Genomic DNA, 23,956 nt, shown 5'->3' with positions numbered 1-23,956 from the left:
TTAATCTAGTTTGATACCTTAACGATCACCGATTTGGCTAAAAATTTACAGAAATGATCTATACATTAGGACCTAAAAGCTAAATGGTTGAGATGCTGAAATGTGATCGAAAAGTTGGTTTAATGCCATATCCCTATAAAAACAAAAAAAAAAGGATCCCTTAGCGGAAGGGCCCTCTATATATATAGTGGCTCATGCATGGTTCAATTAAAGGAGGTTCCCCATGCAATTAAACATGGCAACGTGCTGTGCTTCTCCATCTATTCAAGAGTACTCATGCAATTAAATAGCATGGTGGGCCATTCACTACCAATTATATGTAATCAATGTTTTCCATGCAATTGAGGATTGCTGGACGTGGAATAGAAGGAAGTCACCTTTAATTGCAATGAATAAGGCTACAGAGTCCTCGCGAAGATATGAATATAAGACTTGCATATCTAACAGCTCGCGACCAAGAAGATTACGTTAAGGACTTCAGAAGGAAATTAATCTTGCCTATATTCTAGCTACGTCAACAACATTAATTATTGTTTACGAAAATTATCAAGACTATTAAGAGTTTTGATTTAATTCAAGGCCAATAACTGTGACCTAAAATATAGTATTTCATTCCTATTTGGAAGGTGAATCTGCAGCAGCCTATATATAGAGGCTAAAGACGACACAGAAAATGACAACTCTCAAATCAACTAATCATACAGATTATCAAAGCCTCTCTGGAGCAAACCTACCCGCAACCTAGTTGCAAACTAGCGAAGCAAGGGTGACGCCCTAGCAACCCAGCGAAGCTAAAGTCACGCTTTAGCAAAACCCGTGCTTTCTCCAAACTTCCCAGTGATTGCTCTGCTCAACCTACAACGTTGAGTATCGATTCGGTGTCGCGAAGAGATCACAACCAAAGCCCTTATCTGTAAGGCAAGAAGTCCTTTTCCGAAAGGCATAGAGAAGAACCTGGTGACGAGGTTGGTGCTCTCCTTGTCCACGACGTTTGATCAAGAAGTCGGGGCAAGGGATTCCCCAACGACTGCACCCCACGGTGCTTGCACTCCTGCTCACACGCTCAAAAGATACAGTTTGCACCGATACTGGTTTTGGAGCCAAACATTTTGGCACGTCCAGTGGGACTGCACTAGAGCCATTTTGTGTTCGCCATCATTGGGATGCCAGAGGAAAATCTTTTCCAAAAGAGATTCCCGAAATCATGCCTGTCTTCGTTCCTCTTCCTGTCTTAGAGAATGCAAGCGTAGAGGAGCGACTCGCCATCTTCCAAAAGAACAATGACGCATTCTACGCGAAGATGAAGAAAGACAATACGGAAGCGCGACTGAGGCAGGAAGACATTTTTAGCACAATCTGGAAGCTCGAGCGTGAGATACTGCAAGCACATGAGCAGAGGTGGCACGATGTGCAACAAATCCTAGAAAACCACGAGCAGTTCGTGAATGTCGTTGCGACCCAGCACAAGCAGACCTCACCGGAGTTCAAGACTTTGCACGAAGTGGTCGTTCCTGAGATTGAATTGCTTATAGGCAATCAATCTAATGGCCTCACTGGTGAACCACAGCCTTGCACAGAGGTGGTGCATGGAGAAGATGGTCCACAAGATTGTTCTTCTGACAATAAAATTGTCTCTGAACAAATACTTGATTTCTCCACTAATCAAGCCAAATACATGGCTACTGATCAGATGCATGGGGGGCAAGATATGACCCATGATCATCCTTTTAATCAAAAGAAGTAAGTTTTAATTATGACTTTGCTACTGGATGTCATGACCATGCAAAGGGACAAGAGCATGATCCACTTAATTATCAATTAGGGCATGGCCCACATTTCTATCATCAATCTAGCCTTGGCCATGATATTGGACGTCATGGTGAAGCTGGCCACAATCATGGCCAATTTAATTATCAATTAAGTTGTGGTCTAGAGAAGCCAATCGGTGGCTTTATTAATCAACTCAACTCGAAGTTCTTCATGTATGCTTCAAGGCCAAGCGGTGGCTTTGATATATGTGGGAGACACATCTGCAACCCACCTTGCAAGAATGGCCAGAATAATTATTCTAGTGGCCAATTTGTTCTTCGCGACTGTAAATTTGAGTATCATCAATACAAGTTAACTCTTGTTTACAGTTATTCAAATTTCTTACAAAAGGAAATTGTCTATGATACTATACAGTCCATAGAGGCGTCTCAATATGATGCCTGGAAAGAAAATAGAGGTAAACAAATATTTGATATGCCAATTTTTTAAGAAGAGATCGATTCATCAAATTTTGGTGACTCTAAATATGATCTTGATGCAGAGCCAATATATGATGAATACGATGACAATTACAATTTAATTATTGGTTCCAAAAATCATATGCAGGGGTTCAAGTCCTTTGAAGCTCTTAGTATGAAGAATTCAAACCAACAAGTGGTCAAATCCAATAGCCAATCTGTGGCTTATTCTGAAGATATCTTGTTCTATGACATGGTAGTTGGCAACAAAGCCGATCTTTGGACATTGTTATCTCCAAAAGTACAATTGAAGATCATGTTTCGCCAACCAACAAAGATACTTAGGGGGCATTATTACTCCTCCTAGGAGCCAAATTGCTTCCAAGTTTTCGACGCGAAGTATCTTTATTGTTTTCCTGCAAACTCTCACAAGAGGGATTTTCGTCCTGAAAATTTTGATACATCAAAGTTTGGAGTGAAGCATAGATGGCCTCCCCCATGACCTTCTGGAGGTTAGCCAATCGAGTTGCTACTAGATGCTTTCTTCGCTTTTAATTTCCCGTTGATTTTTAGTTTTTACGAAATTGCTTAGTTTTTTTTTTTTTTTTTTAAAAAGACAGAAAGAGAGTTATGCATTGCGAAGGACGCAGAGACATCAGCGACTAGCCGCGAGGGACTGTCCGCGACAGAGGTGGCCGCGAAGGAGATGACCGCGAATGTTCGCAAGGGACATTTCGCGAACGCTTTTCTAGCGAGCAACGATATCGTGAAGGAGGGCTCGCTGATATACATCGCCTGGGCCTCGCCAGCGAGCTTCGCCAGAAATTTCCAAGAAAGCTATGCTACAACCGAGGCGAAGTCGGGGCCAGCGATTGGTCTTTAATGAACAGTATGTCAGCATCGTGGAAGGATTTTGACGCCGAAATGGAGTCAGGGAGAGTTTCTTCCGATGGCGAGAAGAAGCAAAATCAAATTGCAGAATGTTCCATACCCAATCCAGAGTAGTCTCCCACTATTTCTATGAAGAATCGAGCTCAATTCCCAGGAAATAGTGACTGATTGAACTCTTTGTTGATAAATTGATTTTTTATGGGCTGTTCGGTTGATTTTTCATCACAAGTCTGCAACTAGGAAATATGCATACGAGGTGTTTGATAGAATGTCTAAGAGAAACATTTTATGAAAATGACGTGCTTTGCAGACTTGGGGGGCAGAACTGTTGCCTCGAGATTACAGGGGAATATCGATCCTCAGCAGAACACACTAGCATTCTCGTGATAATGAAATTTCACAGAGTTTGAAGATAGAGCAGTGGCAGACAAAAATCATTTCGCCAGAGTAGTGTTTCTTGACTATTGCTTCACAAATTCACTCTGGGATGTTGCCACAGGTCAACGAATTGGGTACAAGACAAAGATAATCTGGACGCCAACAGGTGGCACAAGTAATGAATGCCAATTACAATGGCAGCATACATTGGTTCGCACAGAAGGGAATACATGGGGTGCTGCATAGCTGTAGGTTGTTTTGGAAGTTTCAGAGGTTCAGAGCGAACTCGTGGTTTTTGCCTACATATACATAAGTATATTTGAGTGCCTACTTAGTAGCTTCAGCCTTATAAGGAGTACATAATCAGGCCATCAAACTCTTGCAGTCTTCTTGATCGATGGTGAACCAACATTGAAAAATCATGGCAGCAGTATATTCTTTGTATCCAAGAATTAATGGGTCATTGGTCAAGTTTGATGGCTATATTATACTTGGTCACGTAGGTAAATACCAGTAATAGTGGCATTGGAGGCAGATAGATGTAGGAAGAATTTTTGAATGATGGTAGCCAACATAGCTAAGCCAGCAAGTGGCCCTAGTATATACCAACTACAATGTTGCAGGGAAGAAAAGCATGATTAACGTAGTAGGACTACCATTCCTCCTTTGTCAAAGAATTCACACCTACAGGAAGTAGGAGTTGATCTGATTTGGCTTTATATCAACACAGGGCCTACATTGTGGCTATACGTGCTTTAGCCAAGTTGGTGGCTAAAAGCTTTAATCAAAGCCATCACATTTTCTTTGTTATTAAACAAAAAAAAAATATTGCAGCAGGAGCAAAGAGAAGCGTGGGTTTGACTGAAAATTCTTATTGCCAGCTTGTGGCATAAAGGAAAGAAAATATGCTGCTGGGAAGTAAAGATGGATATGATATGTGAGGTACATGAATAGGTGTTTTCTAAAGCAAAAACCATGTGATTATGATGCAGGATTACCAATTGTGGAAGAGAAAAGCTAACAGTGTCCTTTCTTGGTCAAATTCATGTGGCCATAAAGCATATGGCTTCTTGGAGCATGCTTTCTGCAATGATATTTAAAGGGTTAAATACTGTTTACTCCCTAAACTTTCAGAGAAAAAACAGTTCAGTCCCTCCCTTTTTAATTTCACACGTTTACTCCCTCATCTCTTAATTTTGGACCAATAGGTCTATCCATTAAGATTTGATGTTAAATCAAGGGTAAAAATGTCTTTTTTTGTCTCTTCTCTCTCTCCATAAACAAATTCTCAATTTTTTTTTTTTTGGTCTGATCCCACCTCGGTGAGTTCGATGGTGGCGGAGTTGTGCTCTTCATCGTCTTCCTCAGCCTTTTGTGGCACAGAAGACTTGTAAGCTCTTCATCTGCCGCAACGAAGAAGCCACCCTCTACACCCGCCACTCCATCTACTCCAATTGCCACCCCACCATCTACACCATCAACTCCGTCCTCGCCGCCCAGCTCCGCTAGTCTAAGTACTCCGACCTCCTCTCCCTTTACCGTTAATCTAGGGTTTCAAAGCTTAAGCATGGCGGATGAATTGTGCAGGCAGTGTTGGTTGTCGTTTTTGAGCTATGAATTGGTATCGATGAATTGACTAGTTGGAGAAAAGAGAGAGAGAGAGAGAGAGGAAGATGAATGTTGCTCTTTATTTTTTTCTCTCTCTGTAGTTTTCTCTCTGTAGAACTTGTTATGAGCTTAAGGCAGTGAGGCTAATTTTGTTTGAGTGATGATGGGTTGCTTAGTAGTGAATTGTAGAAACAGAGGAATATAGAATTAGGTGGGGAAATGAGTAGGAAGAGAGTGAGGGGAGCGATGAAATCGAAATTGAAATTGGGAGCTCCAGAATCTGAAATCAATTTGACGGTAGCGGTGTTGGCTGAAATGGAGTCGAGGGGTTGGATCTTGGGCCGAACGAGGGAGGTCAGAGATGGGGATTGGAGAGAGTTGTGGGGATGGGTTACTGGAGTTATATATGGGTTTTGGCAGAAAGAGAGAGAGGTAAGAAAGGGGGGCACAGGAAGTGTTAAGGGTAGTGGCGGTGAGGGGAATGTCAGAGGAGAACAGGCTTCACCAGACAGCCCTGCTGATGCCGGATTTGAAGATGTAGACTGTGTCATGAGCTTGGGAAAGTGCGGAGAGGAGCATGAGAGATTAAGGTGTGGGTGGGAATTGACGAGGGCGACATGTTGTTGAGATTGGACAAGTCTCAGACTTGAAAGAGAAGGGGAAGGTTGCAGAGGAGATGGAGGGAAGTATCTTGAGTGGAGAGAGCTGAAAGAAGGAAGAAGAAGAGATAAAAATATATATATAAAAAATAAAAGAACTAAAAAAAAGGTGAGGGTATAATAGACTTTTTGATGCGGAATGATTGCCACGTCACCAATTTAACAGAGTTTTTGGACGGAAAGTTAACGGATGGACCTATTGGTCCAAAATTAAGAGATGAAGGAGTAAACGTGTGAAATTAAAAAGGGAGGGATTGAACTGTTTTTTCCCTGAAAGTTCATGGAGTAAACAGTATTTAACCCATATTTAAATAACTGGTTGCAGCATGTTCTTACCCGCTGGGGACACAAAAGAGGCTTAAAACCAAATTTTTGTTTGGTTAGCCTAATGGTTAAGCATGATGAGCAGTGTTATGGCTCTAGATACCAATCTCATCAGTTTAGTGTTCTTCTTTTTTGGATATTGAAGTCGTCTTAGTATCACGTAGGCCAAGACTTGTGGCCTTAAATCTTTTCCAAGTATTTTACTTATTGAGTGGCAGCTTGATTTATGCCAGAAAATATGTGACCAAGGCTTATCAGATGTCTTAGGTTCTGTAAGGGCCAATGCCAGTGGCCTAAATGCTGAAACATGTTTCTGTGTTTTCATTGCCAGAAGCTTTCTTTCTATCAAAGTATGAACATTGACAAAGCTCTGGATTCTTCAAAGCATGAAAACTCCGGCCAACATGGAAGTCTGTCATGAAGTCTGCTTTCTTGGGAGGGCAAACCAATTCCCAGGTTTCTTTAATTATCTGTAGCTTCACACTCTATAAATGTTCTTCAATCATGGTTACTGTGATTTTAAATTTCTGGAAACATATACTCGAATATTATACACTTGTGTGTGTGTGTGTGTGTGTGTGTATGAGGGAGGAATTTCAAAATTCTGTGGCATGATCAAGACTTGTTTAAGTGTCTTAGTATCACCCAGGCCAATACTTGCGGCCACGAAATTTTACAAAGATGTTACTTTTTGATGATTTAATGCCAATTATAGTGGCAGTGCACATTGATTTGCAGAGAAGGACACTGCATAGCTCTAACCCTCTCGCAGGTTTCAGAGTTGCAGGGCCAACTTGTGGCTTTTCATTTGCATATTTATTGGAATACCTACCGGGTAGCGTCAGCATTATGGAGAAAAGGATAATTAATTAAGTTGCTTGGTCATCATCCCTTCTTGAGAGCTACATATGAAGTGGTGAAAAGAATATGATTGAGTGTTATACATACTTTTTATATACTGGTTGGAAGCAACAAAGCCCGTGGGGAAGGCATTGCTACATGCTCACTGATACTGATTAGAGGCCAAGATTCTTTGGGGCATGAAGCTGAAGCTTGGTGATTTGGCAATTTGTCGTTTCGTGGTGCTTAGGTACAAGATGCAAAAGTAGGCTAGTCATCACATTCTCCCTGTGCTTCACTGATGGTTTGAAGCAAGTACACCACAGCTGCATCAAGTCTTGTGGCCTAAGCATAGAATCATGCCACCAGAAGAAAGTGATTTCTCCACTTTCTTTGGGAAAGAGGCCTGAGTTATGAAAAACATTATATCTGAATCCAAGTCTGGGGTTTTAGATATTTTTAGTTATTTACGGTTGTTGGTACGTAAAGCCTAGTTTTGCTTTGGAAAGTTACATGTAGGCTAATGAATGGCCTACATGAGTCTGTGTGTACGACATGAACAAATGGCAGCAAGAGATAATAATGATGAGTTCCGAGATAGGAGTTTATCAGAAATTACTGCAGGTTGTTAAAGCTCTACTTCAGTGGAGTACTGCTTTCACTGCGAACAGAAGAAATAAGTTTTGCCTGACATGATGCTGGCCCGGTTTAATTTTTGCACGCTCTGGTCTGTCCTTCAATAAAAGACCACATCATAACAGCCTCGTAGCAGCAACTGAAAGCAAAAATGTAGTGTCTTGGTTTGATTGACAGGTGACAAAAACTGGAAGTGCGATTTTTCTTGGCATTACATGATTGAAATACGTGTCTCCTAACACCTGGGGCATTGCATTTTTATCGAGAAAGCATGTAAGGCCATGATTCTCACGGCAGTGGTGGAGTTGAGAAGAAAAGAGGCCTTGGTTTCTTGGCCTAAAAATATCACTAGCCTGTTTGCATTTTCAAGGTGTCTCAGCCATGCTGGAGTTTGCAGTTGAGCTATGGAATGCATGGTGAAGGATTTGAGCTGAAGTTGGCACAAAGGCAAACATTTCACATTTACCAAAAGGAAATATGGGAGGGCGCTCTTTTATCTTTTGGAAGAATACAGAGTTGGAACAATGCAGAGGGCATGCTATGATCCATTTTACTGTTATGGAATCAAAGCAAGTTGGATCCAATGAGAGAAGTTTGAACTCTACACAAGCATTAATTTGTCAGTCAGCTCAGTGCACTACACAGAGTGCCACGAAGAATCAAAATCTGGAAGCATGTCAGAGAATGATGTGGCTAAGGAAAGAAAAGCTTTAAAAGAGGCTTAATGAGAGCGAGTAGCTGAGAACTATCAGTAATTCTCAAAGCCAAAATGTGGTGTTGGAAACTCGCTATGATCAAGCTAATTCTTCCAAAACACTAGTGTTTGGTCACCACACTATGCCAAAAAACTTATCAGACGACAGACAAAAACTGTTGTGTGATTTGGAGTGCCACCGTTGTAGAGCGAGCCGTTGTCTGTTGAAAATTCAGACAACGGTGGAACACAGTTGTCTGAGAAACAGACAGGCAACGGGTATGTGTTATAACTGTTGTGTGATGGCTCGACAGATGGCTCGGCAGATGTCATGCGCAGCTGCGCAGCAGTTGAAGCGCTGCCTTTAGACAACAGTGCTTGGTTTCAAGCTGTTGTATGTTAAGCATATCAGACAACATACTTTTATTTTGTGCGTTGTCTGATTGATCTTCAAACTTCAGTTCTTGGACTATATCTGTTGTATGATTTACTTTTGAGACAACGGAGTACAGTTACTTTCGTTGTCCGAATATAAATTAGAAGACACTGATTTGTTATAGGCCGTTGTGTGATATGAATGAAGCAGTGTGTGGCTTACCCATTTTTGGCCATTCAGACAACATTGAGTCGTCATTATATTTATTATGTTGTCTGATCAATTGAACATCCATTCCTCAATTAAACTGTGCATTAAATCGGTCTATTTACCAAATTAACAGTAATTTATCAAATGTGAACATTACAAACCATCCAATAACTTCAAATGCAAAAAAGGTGCATTTCCCAATCATCCAAGCCAAAACTAAAAGAAGAAAAGCATTCTAATCTAAGCATTCTAATGGAATTAGAAAAGCATTTCCTTGTAACACTACGAAAAAGACATTTGGCCAGTCCAGAATTGTGAAATCAAACTTCAACTTGACTGCCTACAGAAATTCAGAGGATAGCACTAGTGTGGTAGGAAATAGCCTTTGTTTCTACAGAAATTCATAGCAGACCCTGTTTCCCTGTCACTGAATATACCAATTCTTTTGGTCCTGCACAGAACTCAATGAGAAAGTGTCTTCTAGTACATGTTCGTCAAGTTATCTCAATGATCAAAAAGCATATAGCCAGAATCAATTTTATCCTTTACATAACTAGTACAATGATTATGTAGACACATTAACAATTAACAGAAAACAAGCGGAATATTAGAGTAGATTTATGACATGTTAAAGCAAAACAAAAGCTCTAGTTCAACATTGATACTTAGTTCAACAGAAGTTAATTTACATAAGAAGTTGATCTTTTAGCTCAAATAAAGAAGATAGTTGTCGCTATCAATCTACTCTAAGGCAAGTGATAAGTCCCTGACAGCTTTATTGAAATTTTTAAGTCCCTGAGGCATTCATTCATGCAACAAATTTGGTTTCACAATAAAGAGGAGGGTGAGAACAATGAAAGGACAAGGAACATAAGCTTTTGTTTTGCTAAATAATATGATCAAAGATTCAAATATAAGAGCTTTTGTTTGTATTGTGGTGATGGTACTGCATACCACACATGGACATTTAATTAATGTATGAACATGACAAAAAAAATTGATAAGTCTTGAACTTTGAAGAGGTGACGCCATAGAAAAGCCTGAAGAGAAAAGCTTGGCGGTGCTATTCTAATAAATTACGAAAGGACTATCAACTACTGAACAAAGAAGACAAGAAATACATTATGTTCTCTAACGTTTAGAACACCAGCTTTTTCAATGCCACCAGATATGCAATTAACAACAAGTATTTGCTCATGTTTAAAAAAAAAAAAAATTAAGTATTCGCCTTACGAGGAAGACTTGTGATTGTTGGAGCCTGGTGTGTAACAGATTTGGTTTGTAGTGCTGTAGCACATCTGGCATTCTGCAAAAAGAGTAGCAAAATCAAGAGAAAAAAATGTAATACAAAATCAAGGCAAAGCTAGTCCATATGTAGCATGTGTATTGCAATACAACTAAAGTTGCACCGGTCATGAGCATCTGTACAATTTGTAAAAGGTATGACTAATTCCAGGAGATTTTGAAGCCAATCAACAATCCTACTTAAGAAGTAAAAAGCATTTTTAAAAAGAGATGAAACAGAAAATGAGTAAATGCAGTAACAAACTAACCAAAGCATAAGCACATATTACAGAAGCACTGCATTTGACTAGACCCCGCAACTGGTATGATTGGTTTTCTTGTCTCAAGTGACAACCCTCCACCAATCCCCACCAGTCTAATCTGAAAATGTACCAGTACTCTTCTATCAACACAAGCTCTGCTAGAACCAGACCCATAAAACCCAGCTTGTATATGTCTTTGACCTGCTGAACCTACCCCATACAAAGAAAAAGCAATAGGCCAGACCAACCGACAACAACCAAACCAGTTCCTTCTTTAGTCATCGATCCTATTATGAAAAGAAACACAAACATCAAGGTTATTAAACCGACACCTACTTAGAAATTTAATTTGATATCCTTTTTTCCACTTTCAAAATAGCATTTTCAGTAGTTACAAAATCAACAGATTAATTTCAATATAACTCAATAATCAAAAAAAAGGAAAATACATCTAACATGTAAATTATTACCTCTAGACTCCAATCATATAGACGTGTGATGCATCTGCAATCACAACCTAATTAAACAAAAGCATATTATGGCAAGCAATGGGTTCATGATACCTAGAACAGGATCAGAGAACAGAGATGTAATTGATGAACCATATTCTTCTTTTAATGTGGAAAATAATAGCTGTACCAATAAGCATATATTCAAATTTTCAAGAATTTTATATTTGTCGATAACTATGCACAATAGTCACCACTGAAACCCCCACTGACTGCTTTCGATACTAATTGACCACTTACAAGAAGAAAAACATTTTTAAACTTCTTAAATTATCATTAATCTTAATATGTATTGCAGCAGCATCTCATTCTTTGTTACACAAACTTTACCATAGGCTTGAGGTATAATAATTGTATCAGTATTTCTAGTGATTTCTACCTCTCTCTATATATAGGCCTTTGAAGAACACCTTTGTTGATTTCATCTAGGAGATCACAAGCTTAATTGACCATTTTATGTACACGATAAGGCTGTAAAAGCTAAAGAGATAAACAAAGGACTTAAAGAACGCATTGAACTCACAGCTCTATCAAATTCCAACATGAAGCATCTTTTGACATATTCTCTTGTAGGCTTGCAGCCACACCGATCATGTCTTGACGTTAAGTCCGAAAATTTGGCATACATGTAGTGTAGAACAGCAGCCTCTTCCAGTTTGATCTCACTAAAAGGCATTGCGAGAAAAATGATTACTATAATCAATAAAATAAAAAAGAAGTGCTCTTTTCAATACAAAATTACTGTACTTTGGGGTTTTCATATAATTGTGCCATCTGTGTGCACCATTAGGACGGAAATGATCTTGGATTTGAGCAGTTGATTTCTCATTTCCATAAGTCAGAAAGTAGTTTGGGTTGCCACGGGTTGATTCTTTGTACATTCCAACGTATGTATCTTTTGGTACATGATCGTAATTCTTCTTGAACATGGATACCTATTAGTGTCAGAAATACATGAAGAAAACAGGTCAGGAACCATATATGCATTTCTAATTAAATGCAAATAAAATTATAATAAAAAGAGAACATGTAGCTTATTAGGTATCAACAAGGACAAATTTCTAGCAACCTTTCTCACTATGGATGCCACAATAAGAAATAAGGACGATACTTACTGCTCATAACCACCAAATCTTTATGTAGCACAATCCTTGTGACATCTTCCTTCTCCTAATCCCACACCTACTTCTTGCCAAACTAAAAGCCCGTGTTTGAAGTTTTTGACCAACCACTTCAAAGTCTATGTCTAGATTGTGGAAAAAAAACTAGACCAAGGTGGGTGTCTTACAAATTGGATATGGTTCTGTTCTTCAGTAAAAACTTACATTGAATGGCTGGTTTAATCCATTTAGTTGGGTATAGAAACGATAATCCTGTGTCTATAAGCTTTATTGATGCATATATATTCCGATTGAGCAACAATATAATTCTGTCTTTCAGCATTTCAACTTAAACCTACGACTAAGATGAGGATACAAGCTCATCACTGATTAACAATAATGGTACACATAATAAAAGATGTCTCCAATCAGACAGGCAGCATCACATGACAAGTATAATAGTTTACTACTATCTATAAGACTAGAACAAAATTAAAACGAATCTACTGAACCACGTAAAAAGCAAAAATAGAGGACAATAGAGAAATTTACCTTAGTAAAAGGTTCCTTAATATCATCTTGTTCAGCACTACTAAATCCATACGTACGCAAATTTAAGAGTCATGGTAGTACTGTAGCTAGTATAAGACTTTAGTAGTAGCATAGATAATAGTAATCTAGAAATGGATACCAAAGTTCCCAGACTCAGCCTCTTAAGCTGTTTTTATTAGCCTCCTCTTTTGCTGTTTAGGCTGTCTCCTCTGTAACTCTAGCCTCCTCCGCCAGTCGTGCTTCCTTTACGAGTCTTGCCTCAGCTCTTCCATATCAATGAGGGAATGCGTTGCAATGTTCAGAGCATCCTCGAGATGAACTCGCCCGATAAATGGCAGTGATGAACACCATGGGTTTGACCTACAGAAGAATTTGCTAATAACCTTTTTCTTGCAACCCAGAAAAGCCAGAATTTTAAGAATAATTAATCTACACCACAAAATCCATCAAAGTAGCTTAAGAAATCAGAATGCATATTCAACCCATCTTCCATTCACATAAAGTAAAACAATCTAGATAGAAACAGTCCACTGAGCAAGTGAAAACAAAAGATGCAGCATCACACTGTAAACAACTGGAAAACAAAGAGTAAAAACCCAGAGTCCCAGACCATATAAAATCTAAAAATAACTGAAATTTAAAAATCTAGAATTAAATTCAAGGAAACACAATTCATTTCTCAAACCCACAGGGACATGATAACCCATATCTAAATAATAAACAGAGAGGAGAGATCTCAAGTTATGAACCTTAAGAAATTAGTTAGATGGGCATGAGACGGAGCTTGAATGTCAGCTTGGCTCGAGACCTTAGACATATATAGTGTGCAGATCTCCATCGGATGTTTTGTGGAAAGGGGAAGATTCTTCGATTCGCATAAGAGTATCAGAATTTGACTCAGTAGATTTATCGATTAATGTACCCGAGAAACACGCAAACCCCCCCCCCCCTCCTCTTCCTTTTCCTCCTCCTTCAAATCCCCAAATTGAAAACCCTAATTGAGTAGATCGAACCTTAATAGAGTGTTTTCAGAAGATGGTGTTTTGAGAAGATGGGTTTCGAGAAGAAGATGGGTTCGACTCTTTTAAGAGAATAAGACTGGTTCTCTTTGAGAAGAAGAAGATGGGTTTTGGTGTTTCTCTCGAAGACTAGCTAAGTGTAAGTGAGAGACAATGTGCAAAAAAAATTTCACAAAGGTAGACAAAGGCGCGTTGAGTTTAGTTTTTACCTGTATAATCAATTCAGACAACACATAAATGAACTTTGGTTGTCTGATAGTCTACACTTGAAACTTCAGCTTAGGGACTCAACAAGCAAATCTCCCGCCTAGTACAAATCACAAACTCATTTCTCCCGCCTAGGATTACCATCTCACATTCACACAACAAAAATAAGTCATTCCGTTGTAGGAGCTTAAAATCGTGTACCAACATTTTATTCAAATATTGGCCTTTTTGGGGCTACTCACTCACATTTTGGGGTATATGTAATTTTCTTCCAAACTTGCACAACGGAAACAAAAAAATGCGTTGTATGTTATTTTGCAACTTACTCTCATACAACATATACAACAATACTGTTGTGCGAGGTGAGTCAAAATTTCGACCCAAATTTGAGCAAGGTAAGGGGAAAATTTTTTTTACATTCAGACAACAGACAAATCCTTAAAACTGTTGTACAATAATCTTGGACCCAAAAAAATTGATGTACGACCTCCTTATACAACGCCAATCTCATTAAACCTGTTGTGTGAAGTACTTTCAGTGATCACACAACGGAAATTTTTTTTTCGTTGTCTAAAAAGTGTAGTGTGATGCAGTTTTTGGCATAGTGCCAACATACAGGGCCAATACCCGTGGCCTTTTTATCATTGTTAAGCTTAAAGGCGCTTAATTTCTCTCATGATTAATATGAGTTGAAAAACCTAAAAACATAAATTGGTTAGTAATGAGGGATATGTGCCAGCGTACTAGCAGCCCCTCACTAACAAAGATGAAAGTTGAAGTCCATTGAAGAGTGGCCAGGGATAATTCTTTCATGCAAGGCATCTGTGATTCAAGGCTTAGGTTATGTTTATTATATGATTATTAGTTAATCACTATGCCACCATTATAATCAACTATCTCACTGTTCGTCAAGGTGACATTCATACTTCATTGCCTAATTAGGGGCCTATCTAGGATCAGTCCAGTGATATCAATGAAGCCAATGCAAGTGACTTTAGATCGACGTTATTACAAGACTAGTATTGACTCAAGACCTCTTCAGTCAAGACGGAGAACTTTGACTTCAAGGTCTTGGGGGGGCAATGTTTGAACCCAAAATTAACATTTTTTCCAAACGAGGGGGACTCGAGCAAATCGGGCCAATATCCGTGGCCCAAGCATTTATTTTCGACAAGTTCGAAAATATATTATTTAGAGGCTAAATAAAGCCTACTTGGAGGCCAAGCAATCGGGAGGCAAATTTGAATATTCATTGATTTACTATTTAATTATCAATATTTGATAATTAATGGTGGTTTGCTTGGTTGTCAAGACTGTGCAAGACGGGAAGATAAATATGCAGGCTACATATATGGCCGAGATTACGCGAGCCATGCGAGGAATTATGGCTGCCCATTCAATTAATGTGTAATGGCATGTAAGGATTTTGTGGTCATATTTTGGCTTGCAATCATGCTTGATGGTGGCCAAAGAGGAATATATATATATGATGTATGCATTGTGGCTCATGCATGGTTCAATTAAGGGAGATTCCCCATGCAATTAAATGCAATTAAACATGGCAACATGCTGTGTTTCTCTATCTATTCAAGAGTACTCATGCAATTAAATAGCATGGTGGGCCATTCACTACCAATTATATGTAATCAATGCTTTCCCATTTAATTGAGGATTGTTGGATGTGGAATAGAAGGAAGCCACATTTAATTGTAATGAATAAGGCTACAGAGTCTTTGCGAAGATATGAATATAAGACGTGCATATCCAATAGCTCGCGGCCAAGAAGATTACGTTAAGGACTCCATAAGGTAATTAATCTTGCCTATATTCTAGCTACGTCACAGAGGCAAACAACATTAATTATTGTTTACGATAATTATCAAGACTATTAAGAGTTTTGATTTGATTCAAGGCTAATAACTGTGGCCTAAAATATCGTATTTCATTCCTATTTTGAAGGTGAATCTGCAACAGCCTATATATAGAGGCTAAAGACGACACAGAAAAGGACAACTCTCAAATCAACTAATCATATAGATTATCAAAGCCTCTTCGGAGCAAACCTACCTACAACCTAGTTGCAAACCAGCGAAGCAAGGGTGATGCCCTCGCAACCCAGCGAAGCTAAAGTCACGCTTTAGCAAAACCCGTACTTTCTCCAAACTTCTCAGTGATTGCTCTGCTCAACCTACAACGTTAAGTATCGATTCGGTGTCGCGGAGAGATCACAACCAAAGCCCTTATCCGTAAGGCAAGAAGTCCTTTTCTGAAAGGCATAGAGAAGAACCTAGTGACTAGGTTGGTGCTCTCCTCGTCCACGGCGTTTGATCAAGAAGTCAGGTCAATGGATTCCCCGACGACTGCCCCCACGGTGCTGACACGCCTGCGCACACGCTCAAAAGAGACAGTTTGCACCCATACTGGTTTTGGAGCCAAACAACCATGTTGTCTAATAACATCAAAAGTTCAAAACTGATCCAACAACACTAAGTCACATGTGCATATATGTAACTGTGAGTTTCTTAAAAAAAAATATATATATTATATATTAAGCTAATTTCCTCTTAATATAATTAAATTTTTGAACATTCTTAAATGCCCTCACATAATAATATTATAACATAAATATTTATAAATCAAGGTACAATAATAAAATAAAAATTACAATATCTCCCACACAAAAAAAAAAAAAGAAATTTCCTCTCATCTGTGTGGTTACAATATTTTTCAAGTTTTATTTTTTTCTTAATTATTTTTATAAAAAAAAAATTTGAGGTATGTGGAGCATATGAAATTTGGTCACCATGTTGTCTAAGAGCATCTTTAGCAGACTCTCTATTTTAGCTCTTTAGCTATTTTGAAGAGCATGTTTAACTTTTTATCTATTTTAGCAGCTGCACCAGATTCTTAAGTGACTCTCTATTATAACTTTTAGCTATCTCGCTCCTAAATATAAAGAGTGAGGTGAGGAGAGTAAGGTGAGGCTCTCTATAATTTAAAACATTCATTTTAAGTTAGTTATATAATTTATAAATACATTTAAACTATTTAATCTTCATTTAAAAATTAATATAAATTTAAAATTAGATAAAATAGAGAGAACTGTTGCAGACGTTTTTTAAAAGTGGCTAGCCAAAATAACTTTTTAGCTGCTTTAACTAAAATTTGTCTAAAATATAGCTAGCATTGCTAAAAATCCAACGCTAGCTAAAATAAGATCCAACGCTAACTATAACAATGCTAGCTAACAGTTGGATAGATAGATAGAAGTTGTTATGGTACAATGAGATTAAAATATAGCTAATAGCATTGTTAAAAGTTGTTATAACATCAAAACTGATCCAATGCTAACTCACATATGCATATATGTAGTTTATTATTTATTTTTGGGCGGCAGCAAGCTGTGAGTTTCTCAAAAAATAAAAATAAAAATAAAATATAAAGAAAAAAATCCAATTAAGATACTTTAATTTCTTGCATTTTCGAAAACATAGCTGTGAGTTAGAAACTCAGAATGAACAAAGGTGGGTTGGAATGAGATGAATGAAGAATCCCATCCATTCTAATTGACGTAGCCAACACAATGTACCTACATTTCGACAAGAAAGGCTAAAGTTTTGATCTTGGTGATATTCTATCATGTAACTGAGTCTTGTGTAAGAATACCTAGCATGGATACTGGCATCTTGGCTGAAATTACGATATAACATTTCAATTCTCGACCCAAATCCTTATCGAAAACCATGCCTAAATCAAAACGACATACCTTTTGGCATTATCTATATACATTTCATTTCACAGTTACATGGAATATAGGTATCCCATGTTTATATAAGCAAAGTGGTGCAAGAAGAGAATGAGAATAGAGGACAATATGTTATATGCCCCATATTCTTGGACATCCCTTTATGGATCAGTATTATTTCTGACATTAATTACATGGTTATAACAGCAACAGTATGAGTTTTTTAACTCCAATATGGTCCAATGCTTAAGTTTCAGACGTCCTTTCACACTTTATCAAATGCTCTGGTTTGAAAATGACACGAGGCAGCTTCCAAACCAGTTCCGTCGCATAGTATTCTATTCATATGCAAAACTGGAATCTTATTAACCAGGTCATTTGGATTTGTCTGCTCATATCCAGTTGATATTTCCAATGATTCTTGTTTGATTTGTGCCACGAGTAGAAAAAATTGGATTCATCTTTAGACTGATGCAGAACGTTTCTTGTTTATAAAGCCAAATAGGGTAACGAGCATGTTTGTCTCATTGTACTATAACAACTTCTATCTATCTCTATTGTTGCTCATTCCTGAAACGAAAAATGGCATTCATCAGCATCCCCTCTAATAATTTGTGGCCTTTCGCACTAGTGTTGATAATAGTAGTTGCTATAAGCAGTTTATCAGGCATGAGACATCATCGAGTTGTTATTCCTTCGCTACTTCTTTTGTTTCGAGTTTTGGGAGAGATCAGTTTCTTGCTAATATCTGAACCAAGAACTGCTTTCTTTGCTTTGCAGATTGCTATGATCCCTTGGATCCAAATGGAAATATAACAGTTATTTTCGACACTTACCAATGGGAAAATGATGGCTATTTGGTTAGTATACTGTAATTCTGCTCAAAACTTATTCAACTTGGTTCAATTACATCAGAAATAGATTACTGTTATAAACTTGAAGAGAATTTTCGTGGACCATCTAAAATCTATGGCTGCCAAATTGCTAAGCATGCAATCGGAATCTCTGAAGCTTATGCTTCCATACATTTGTATGTGCACAAAAGTTGTACAGTGAACTCATTGTGATCAGACTTAGACGCTCAGATTTGATATTTCTTTCGATATATGCTATGCACATGCTAAGGCTGAAGACTGAACATTCCCCAGGTTTGCATTCAAAATTAAGTCTTAAAATATTGAGTTATGATGTCTAGTATACCTAAAAAACATTCCCCAGGTTTGTATTCTGTAGTAACTTGGTACACTTTGTTTCACTTATTCCCTAAACTTTTTGCGGTTCAGTAGTTCTCTAACAAGATATCACAATACTGATTCCATGAGATCCGAGTTTTCAAACCTACGACAGTCTTCAGCATGTTAAGAATATGCAATTTGCAACTAAAAAGCTTCTAGAAATGATGAAGACTAACAGAGATATTTGCAGGCGAAAGTAACTATCCAGAATTACTACCAATATCGTCATGTAGACAAGCCTGGTTGGGAGCTGGGATGGATATGGGCACAGAATGAGGTGATTTGGTCAATGAAGGGTGCCTTTGCTACCAAACAAGGAAACTGCTCATCCTTCAAGTCAGATATACCACACTCCTGTGTGAAACATCCCGAAATAGTTGATCTCATGCCAGATTCTTCCCTAGAAAACATGTCAGTGGACTGCTGCCGTGGTGGCGTTCTTGATGCCTGGGCTATCAACCCCTCCAAGTCATTCTCTTCCTTTCAAATTAAAGTCGGCAATTTGCAGCAAAATTCTTTTGGAAGTGCACCTCTCAACCTTACTTTGATGGCACCAGGTCTTGGATACACTTGCGGACCGCTTTTGGATGTCGATCCTACAGTTTCTTTGGATATTGGGGGTAGAAGACAAGTTCAAGTTTTCAGTAAGTATTTTAACCAAAACAAGTTAATACATATAAAAACACACATACACATTCTTTTGTTCTGTATCTGCCCTGTTACGTTGTCAAACTATAAACTCACAATATTGAAATGAGTATCTACCTGATCAATGGTTTCATATTGGTGATAATATTACTGATTTTCAGGAACATGGAAAGCAACATGCACTTATTCAAGTTTTATAGCTGCTGAAACACCGGTCTGTTGTGTTTCACTCTCTACATTCTACAATCCTACCATCACATCATGCCCCTTGTGTAGCTGTGGATGCAGATTAGCAGATAAAACTACAGAGACATGCATAAGGTATGCTTCTAATCGTTTTAAACTGCACCAATCTTAAAGATGAAAGCTACGAGTCAAAGTACGTAGCGTCGGCTACCTGTTTTATTTTGGTCCACAGCATGCATTATGCAAAATTCAATTCAACTCAACCTCACTGTGTCCCTGTCTCTCTCATCTTTGTTACAACAGAACCAGTTTCCCGTCGATAATAACAAATGATATTCAAAGTGATCCTGATGTGGTGAAATGTACTGATCATATGTGCCCTGTTCGAGTTCATTGGCATATTATGAGCAACTATGTGGATCATTGGAGAGTAAAACTTACAATTACCAACTATAACTATAATAAAATCTTCTCGGACTGGAACGTACTGGTTCAGCATCCGGGTTTCAGCCAGAAGACAACAATATATAGTTTCAACAGTACAATGCTACCTGCTGGGTTTAGAGGTACATCCTGGTACTCTTTTTTCAAAAGAGTTTGATACTCGATGTTCAATAATATTGAAAGTACAAATAAGGAATGCTTAACATCAAATTGCTAAGTTCACATTTAGTAGAAATTAAGCTAGATGTGTAAGTAAAGAAGGATGAAAATTTAGTCACAAACAGCAAATCCAATAATTGTTTGACATTATAACTTGGTTCAATTTCAATCCGAGAGTTGGTGACAAGCTTTTCATGATCCTAATTAACACAAAAGTCATCAAAACTCCCATAACTTTTAAAATTTACTGATTAAGGCTTTCGACTACTCAAATGAGTTTGCGTGAGATCATCCTTCAAGTTTCAAAGTACAGTTAAGGAAGAAGTTCTAGAACCAAACTCCTTTCTCAATCTCAATCGATCTCTAGTCTCCCACATGGTATCACTGTATCACACCATGTGAGAAAGTTAGAAAAAAAAAAAACAAAAAATTGGGTTCTGAAGCATTTTCCGAAACACATGACATGCAAGTTTATGATGCCTTGTTACAAAAGTAATAGAAAAGGTTATAGTTTCTCACCAATTTGAACTTTTGCAGATGAAGTTGCCCTCTTTTGGGGTATACCCTACGTTAACACCGAGCTGATTTCCACCAAGAAGGACCAAGTGGGTTCAGTCTCAACTGAAATGCTTTTGAAGAAGGACATGGACTCCTTCACATTCTCAAATGGATGGGCTTTCCCTAGGAGACTATATTTCAATGGAGAGAGTTGTCAGATGCCCCTACCAGACAGTTTCCCAACTTTACCAAATGGTGCTGTCTCCAATTTTGCAAAACCCTCACATTGTCTTTTCCTGCTTTTGACATTTTTGATTTCTCAGGCACTACTAGTTCCATGTCTTTGATGATGAACTACGTACCCACAAGGCCTAGTTTGAGTGAGTGATTCCCAATTTTTTTCATGGGTTTCTTGATGACCAAATTCTAGAGTTTCCCAAGTACATGTTTGCACAGGATATTTGTGAAATTGAAATTGATCAGCCTAAGTGTTGGGCTGATGTATAATAACTGTAGTTTGCCTATTGTGAAAGTCTAATTTTTTTTTTTTTTTTTAGTAATAAACTTTTCTATATTATTGGTTTATTGGCTATTATGAGTTATCTTTTTAAGTTCAGTGTTAAATCTTCAATGTACAAAGCAGCAAAGAATTCATTTTCGATCAAATACCATGTCTCCATTTTTCCTTCTAGGGGATGAACTCTACCACTGGCGTCCATACAAGGCATAAATCATCAAAAGTTCTATATCAAACAATGCTATGCTTTAAGAGGCGAAATGACAGGGTCCGCCCCGGATTTCACCCTGGAATCTGAAGTGGCCCCGCGGGACCCACCTTTAAAGAAGGTTTACCAAAAATTTCGGCATAACCTCCCTTAAAAATGGGCAACCCAAAACCTGTAGAATTTCAATTTCACTTCTAAACAACCCTCCCAAAACTCCTGGAGCCACCCTGCTCCCAAAACCGCACAACTCCACAATTTAGAGTATCAAATGATCCAATTAACTCAAATTACAACCAAGTCATAGGTTACAATATTAATATAAAAATCTCAAGGTTATCAGAGCAATCTAGAACCAAAAGAACAACGATACACATAGTAGGTTAGCAAGTAACCTACGAGGGATAGATGACAGCGGTGGTGCTAAGCCTCAACTCCTAAAGCTGAACAGCTACACTGCGAACTGAGCATTTGAAACCAAAGGGCCCAGGGGAAAAGTATATAAAAACGTTAGCGTGAGTGGACAAAAATAAACAATTTCAAACAAAAGGGATTTTATACTTTCCCACATTTATTTCTTTATATATAAAATCCGGATGCATGCAACAATTAACGAAAATAAAACAAGAGGAGTTCCGCTCATGAAAACCAACTAGCCCCGCTAGTCACATACGATTTAAAAGAAAAAGTTGGAACTCTGATACTCAAGGAAAAATAAGATCAGCCCCGCTGGTTAAACGAAAATCGAGCTAGCCCCGCTAGCCTAAGTAGTAAAGTGAGTAGGGGAAGGCGATGGCCATACGAGTGAGCCTCCCAGGCTCGGGTGATAGCCTCCCAGGCTAAAATACTCCCATTACTCCCGTAATATACCCTCACGCCACTATGTGTAGCGATAGGATATTGGGCTTCAGAATTACTGTCACAGAGATAGTAACCAGCGCCACAAAGGCGGAGGGCTTCGGTGATCCCATCACCTCGCCACAAAGGCGGAAGATCAAAGCTAGCAATGATAAGTCACCCAAAGTATGGCAAAAGAAAATCCGAAAACCTCATAAATCCATAAAACTTCCCCAACTCTCGTAAATGAATTTCCAACGACGTGTCCCACACGCCAAGATAATCTCAAGTTCAAAATAAATAGGAAGAAATAATATTACTCGTAAACCGGAACAAAATCAATTTCCAAAATCATCAACAAGGCATTCTCAATGCCAAAACCGAAGTCGATAAATAAATAAGCATTAACTTCATCGAAATCCCATTTCGAAAATCTTTCTAAAAAATCTCATTAATAAAATAAATAGGAGGGAAATAAGCATTCCAATGACGTGACCCCGCACGCCATAAAACCTTCAAATAATCATAAATCCAAATCCATTTTCGAAAGTAACCATATGCTCGAAAAAGTAAATTGATAAATAAATAGAGCATAATCAAGAAATAAATGCATGCATCATTTACTTAAAAACAAAGGTCCACTCACAGTATGCTACTAACGTGGTACCCAAGCGTAAGGATCCTCGTCAAGCGATGGGTTGGTAACTCGTCCTGTACACAATTATATTCCGTAAACAATAATTCGATAAACAAGTACGAGTCTATACTAAATCCCAAAACCCTACGAAATCCCACATCTCCAATTCTTTCCAGATTCAATCCAAACTTCACCATTAATCTATCTCCGTCGATTAAAGTATTCTATATCGGAACAAAGGAAACCCGAAGGTCGGATTCCCACAATTCGACAACCAAAACTTCCAAACTTCGGGAATTCACAAACATATCCAAACTCTTCCAAAATTCACCAAATTTCACATACAAGCTCCACAACATTTATACAATTTAAAAGGGCTAAAAACTGAAACTAAAACACTGCCCACACACGCCTCCATGCGCCGCCAACAGTGGCAGCGCGTGAGCCCCACGCGCCGGCAGCCACTACCTCCGATGGCCACCATATTTTGACAGTAGCACCTACTCAACACACTGATCGATTTTCTCAACTACAACACAACCCAATTTTACCTTTAAACAGTCGAAACCGGCCGGTGAAATTTTTCCAGAAAATCCCAAGAACCCTAGGATTTGAAATCTTCGATTCGACCTCCACACTGAAAATCTTGACTCGAGAATAGGGGCGAAATGATCCTTGGCAAAAACCGATCCTTCGACGCCAGTTTGGTGGCCGGATATGGCCGGAATCGCCAGAAATCGATGAAACCTCCATTCGGCTACCGTAATCTTCGTGGCTCAATTCCGAGCTCCTCCGGTCGAGCCGCCGCAAAACACCACCACAGGCGTGACAAGGGGGAGGAGACAAGCTTGCCGGTGCCCAGATTCCGTCGTGGGTCGGCCGGAGAAGGGAGATATCGGAGGAAGAAGAAACCGGACAGAAGGGAAGAAAGGATCAGGGGAGAGGAGAGAGAGAAAGAGCCGGGTAGGTTTCCAAAAATGGAAACTTACCACAGTAACTCGGCTATTTATAGAAACTTACCATGAACAGTAACCGTAAACAGTAACTTTAATCTTTCGCTTATAACT

The 23,956-nt window shown here is 38.6% G+C and overlaps 1 protein-coding gene across 1 annotated transcript; it reads left to right on the top strand.

The window, feature by feature from the left end:
• The first annotated feature begins 18,105 nt into the window (after positions 1-18,105).
• LOC112174371 (COBRA-like protein 1) lies at positions 18,106-21,040 on the top strand. Its single transcript, XM_024312129.2, has 6 exons — positions 18,106-18,190; positions 18,304-18,383; positions 18,949-19,402; positions 19,568-19,727; positions 19,896-20,158; positions 20,733-21,040. Exons 1-6 carry the CDS (start codon positions 18,106-18,108, stop codon positions 21,038-21,040), a joined length of 1,350 nt encoding a protein of 449 aa, XP_024167897.1.
• The last annotated feature ends 2,916 nt before the right edge of the window (positions 21,041-23,956 follow it).

This window comes from Rosa chinensis, chromosome 6 (assembly GCF_002994745.2).
Source record: "Rosa chinensis cultivar Old Blush chromosome 6, RchiOBHm-V2, whole genome shotgun sequence".
In the NCBI taxonomy this organism is placed as follows: Eukaryota; Viridiplantae; Streptophyta; class Magnoliopsida; order Rosales; family Rosaceae; genus Rosa; species Rosa chinensis.
This window is presented reverse-complemented; position numbering and strand designations above follow the sequence as displayed.

What these genes read in the sequence shown, in the direction of transcription:
- LOC112174371 (XM_024312129.2), top strand. Translation starts at nt 18,106, where the DNA reads ATGGCATTCATCAGCATCCCCTCTAATAATTTGTGGCCTTTCGCACTA. An exon ending in AAGACAAGTTCAAGTTTTCA is followed by an intron (nt 19,403 to 19,567) that starts GTAAGTATTTTA and finishes ACTGATTTTCAG; the next exon opens with GAACATGGAAAGCAACATGC. An exon ending in GCTACCTGCTGGGTTTAGAG is followed by an intron (nt 20,159 to 20,732) that starts GTACATCCTGGT and finishes GAACTTTTGCAG; the next exon opens with ATGAAGTTGCCCTCTTTTGG.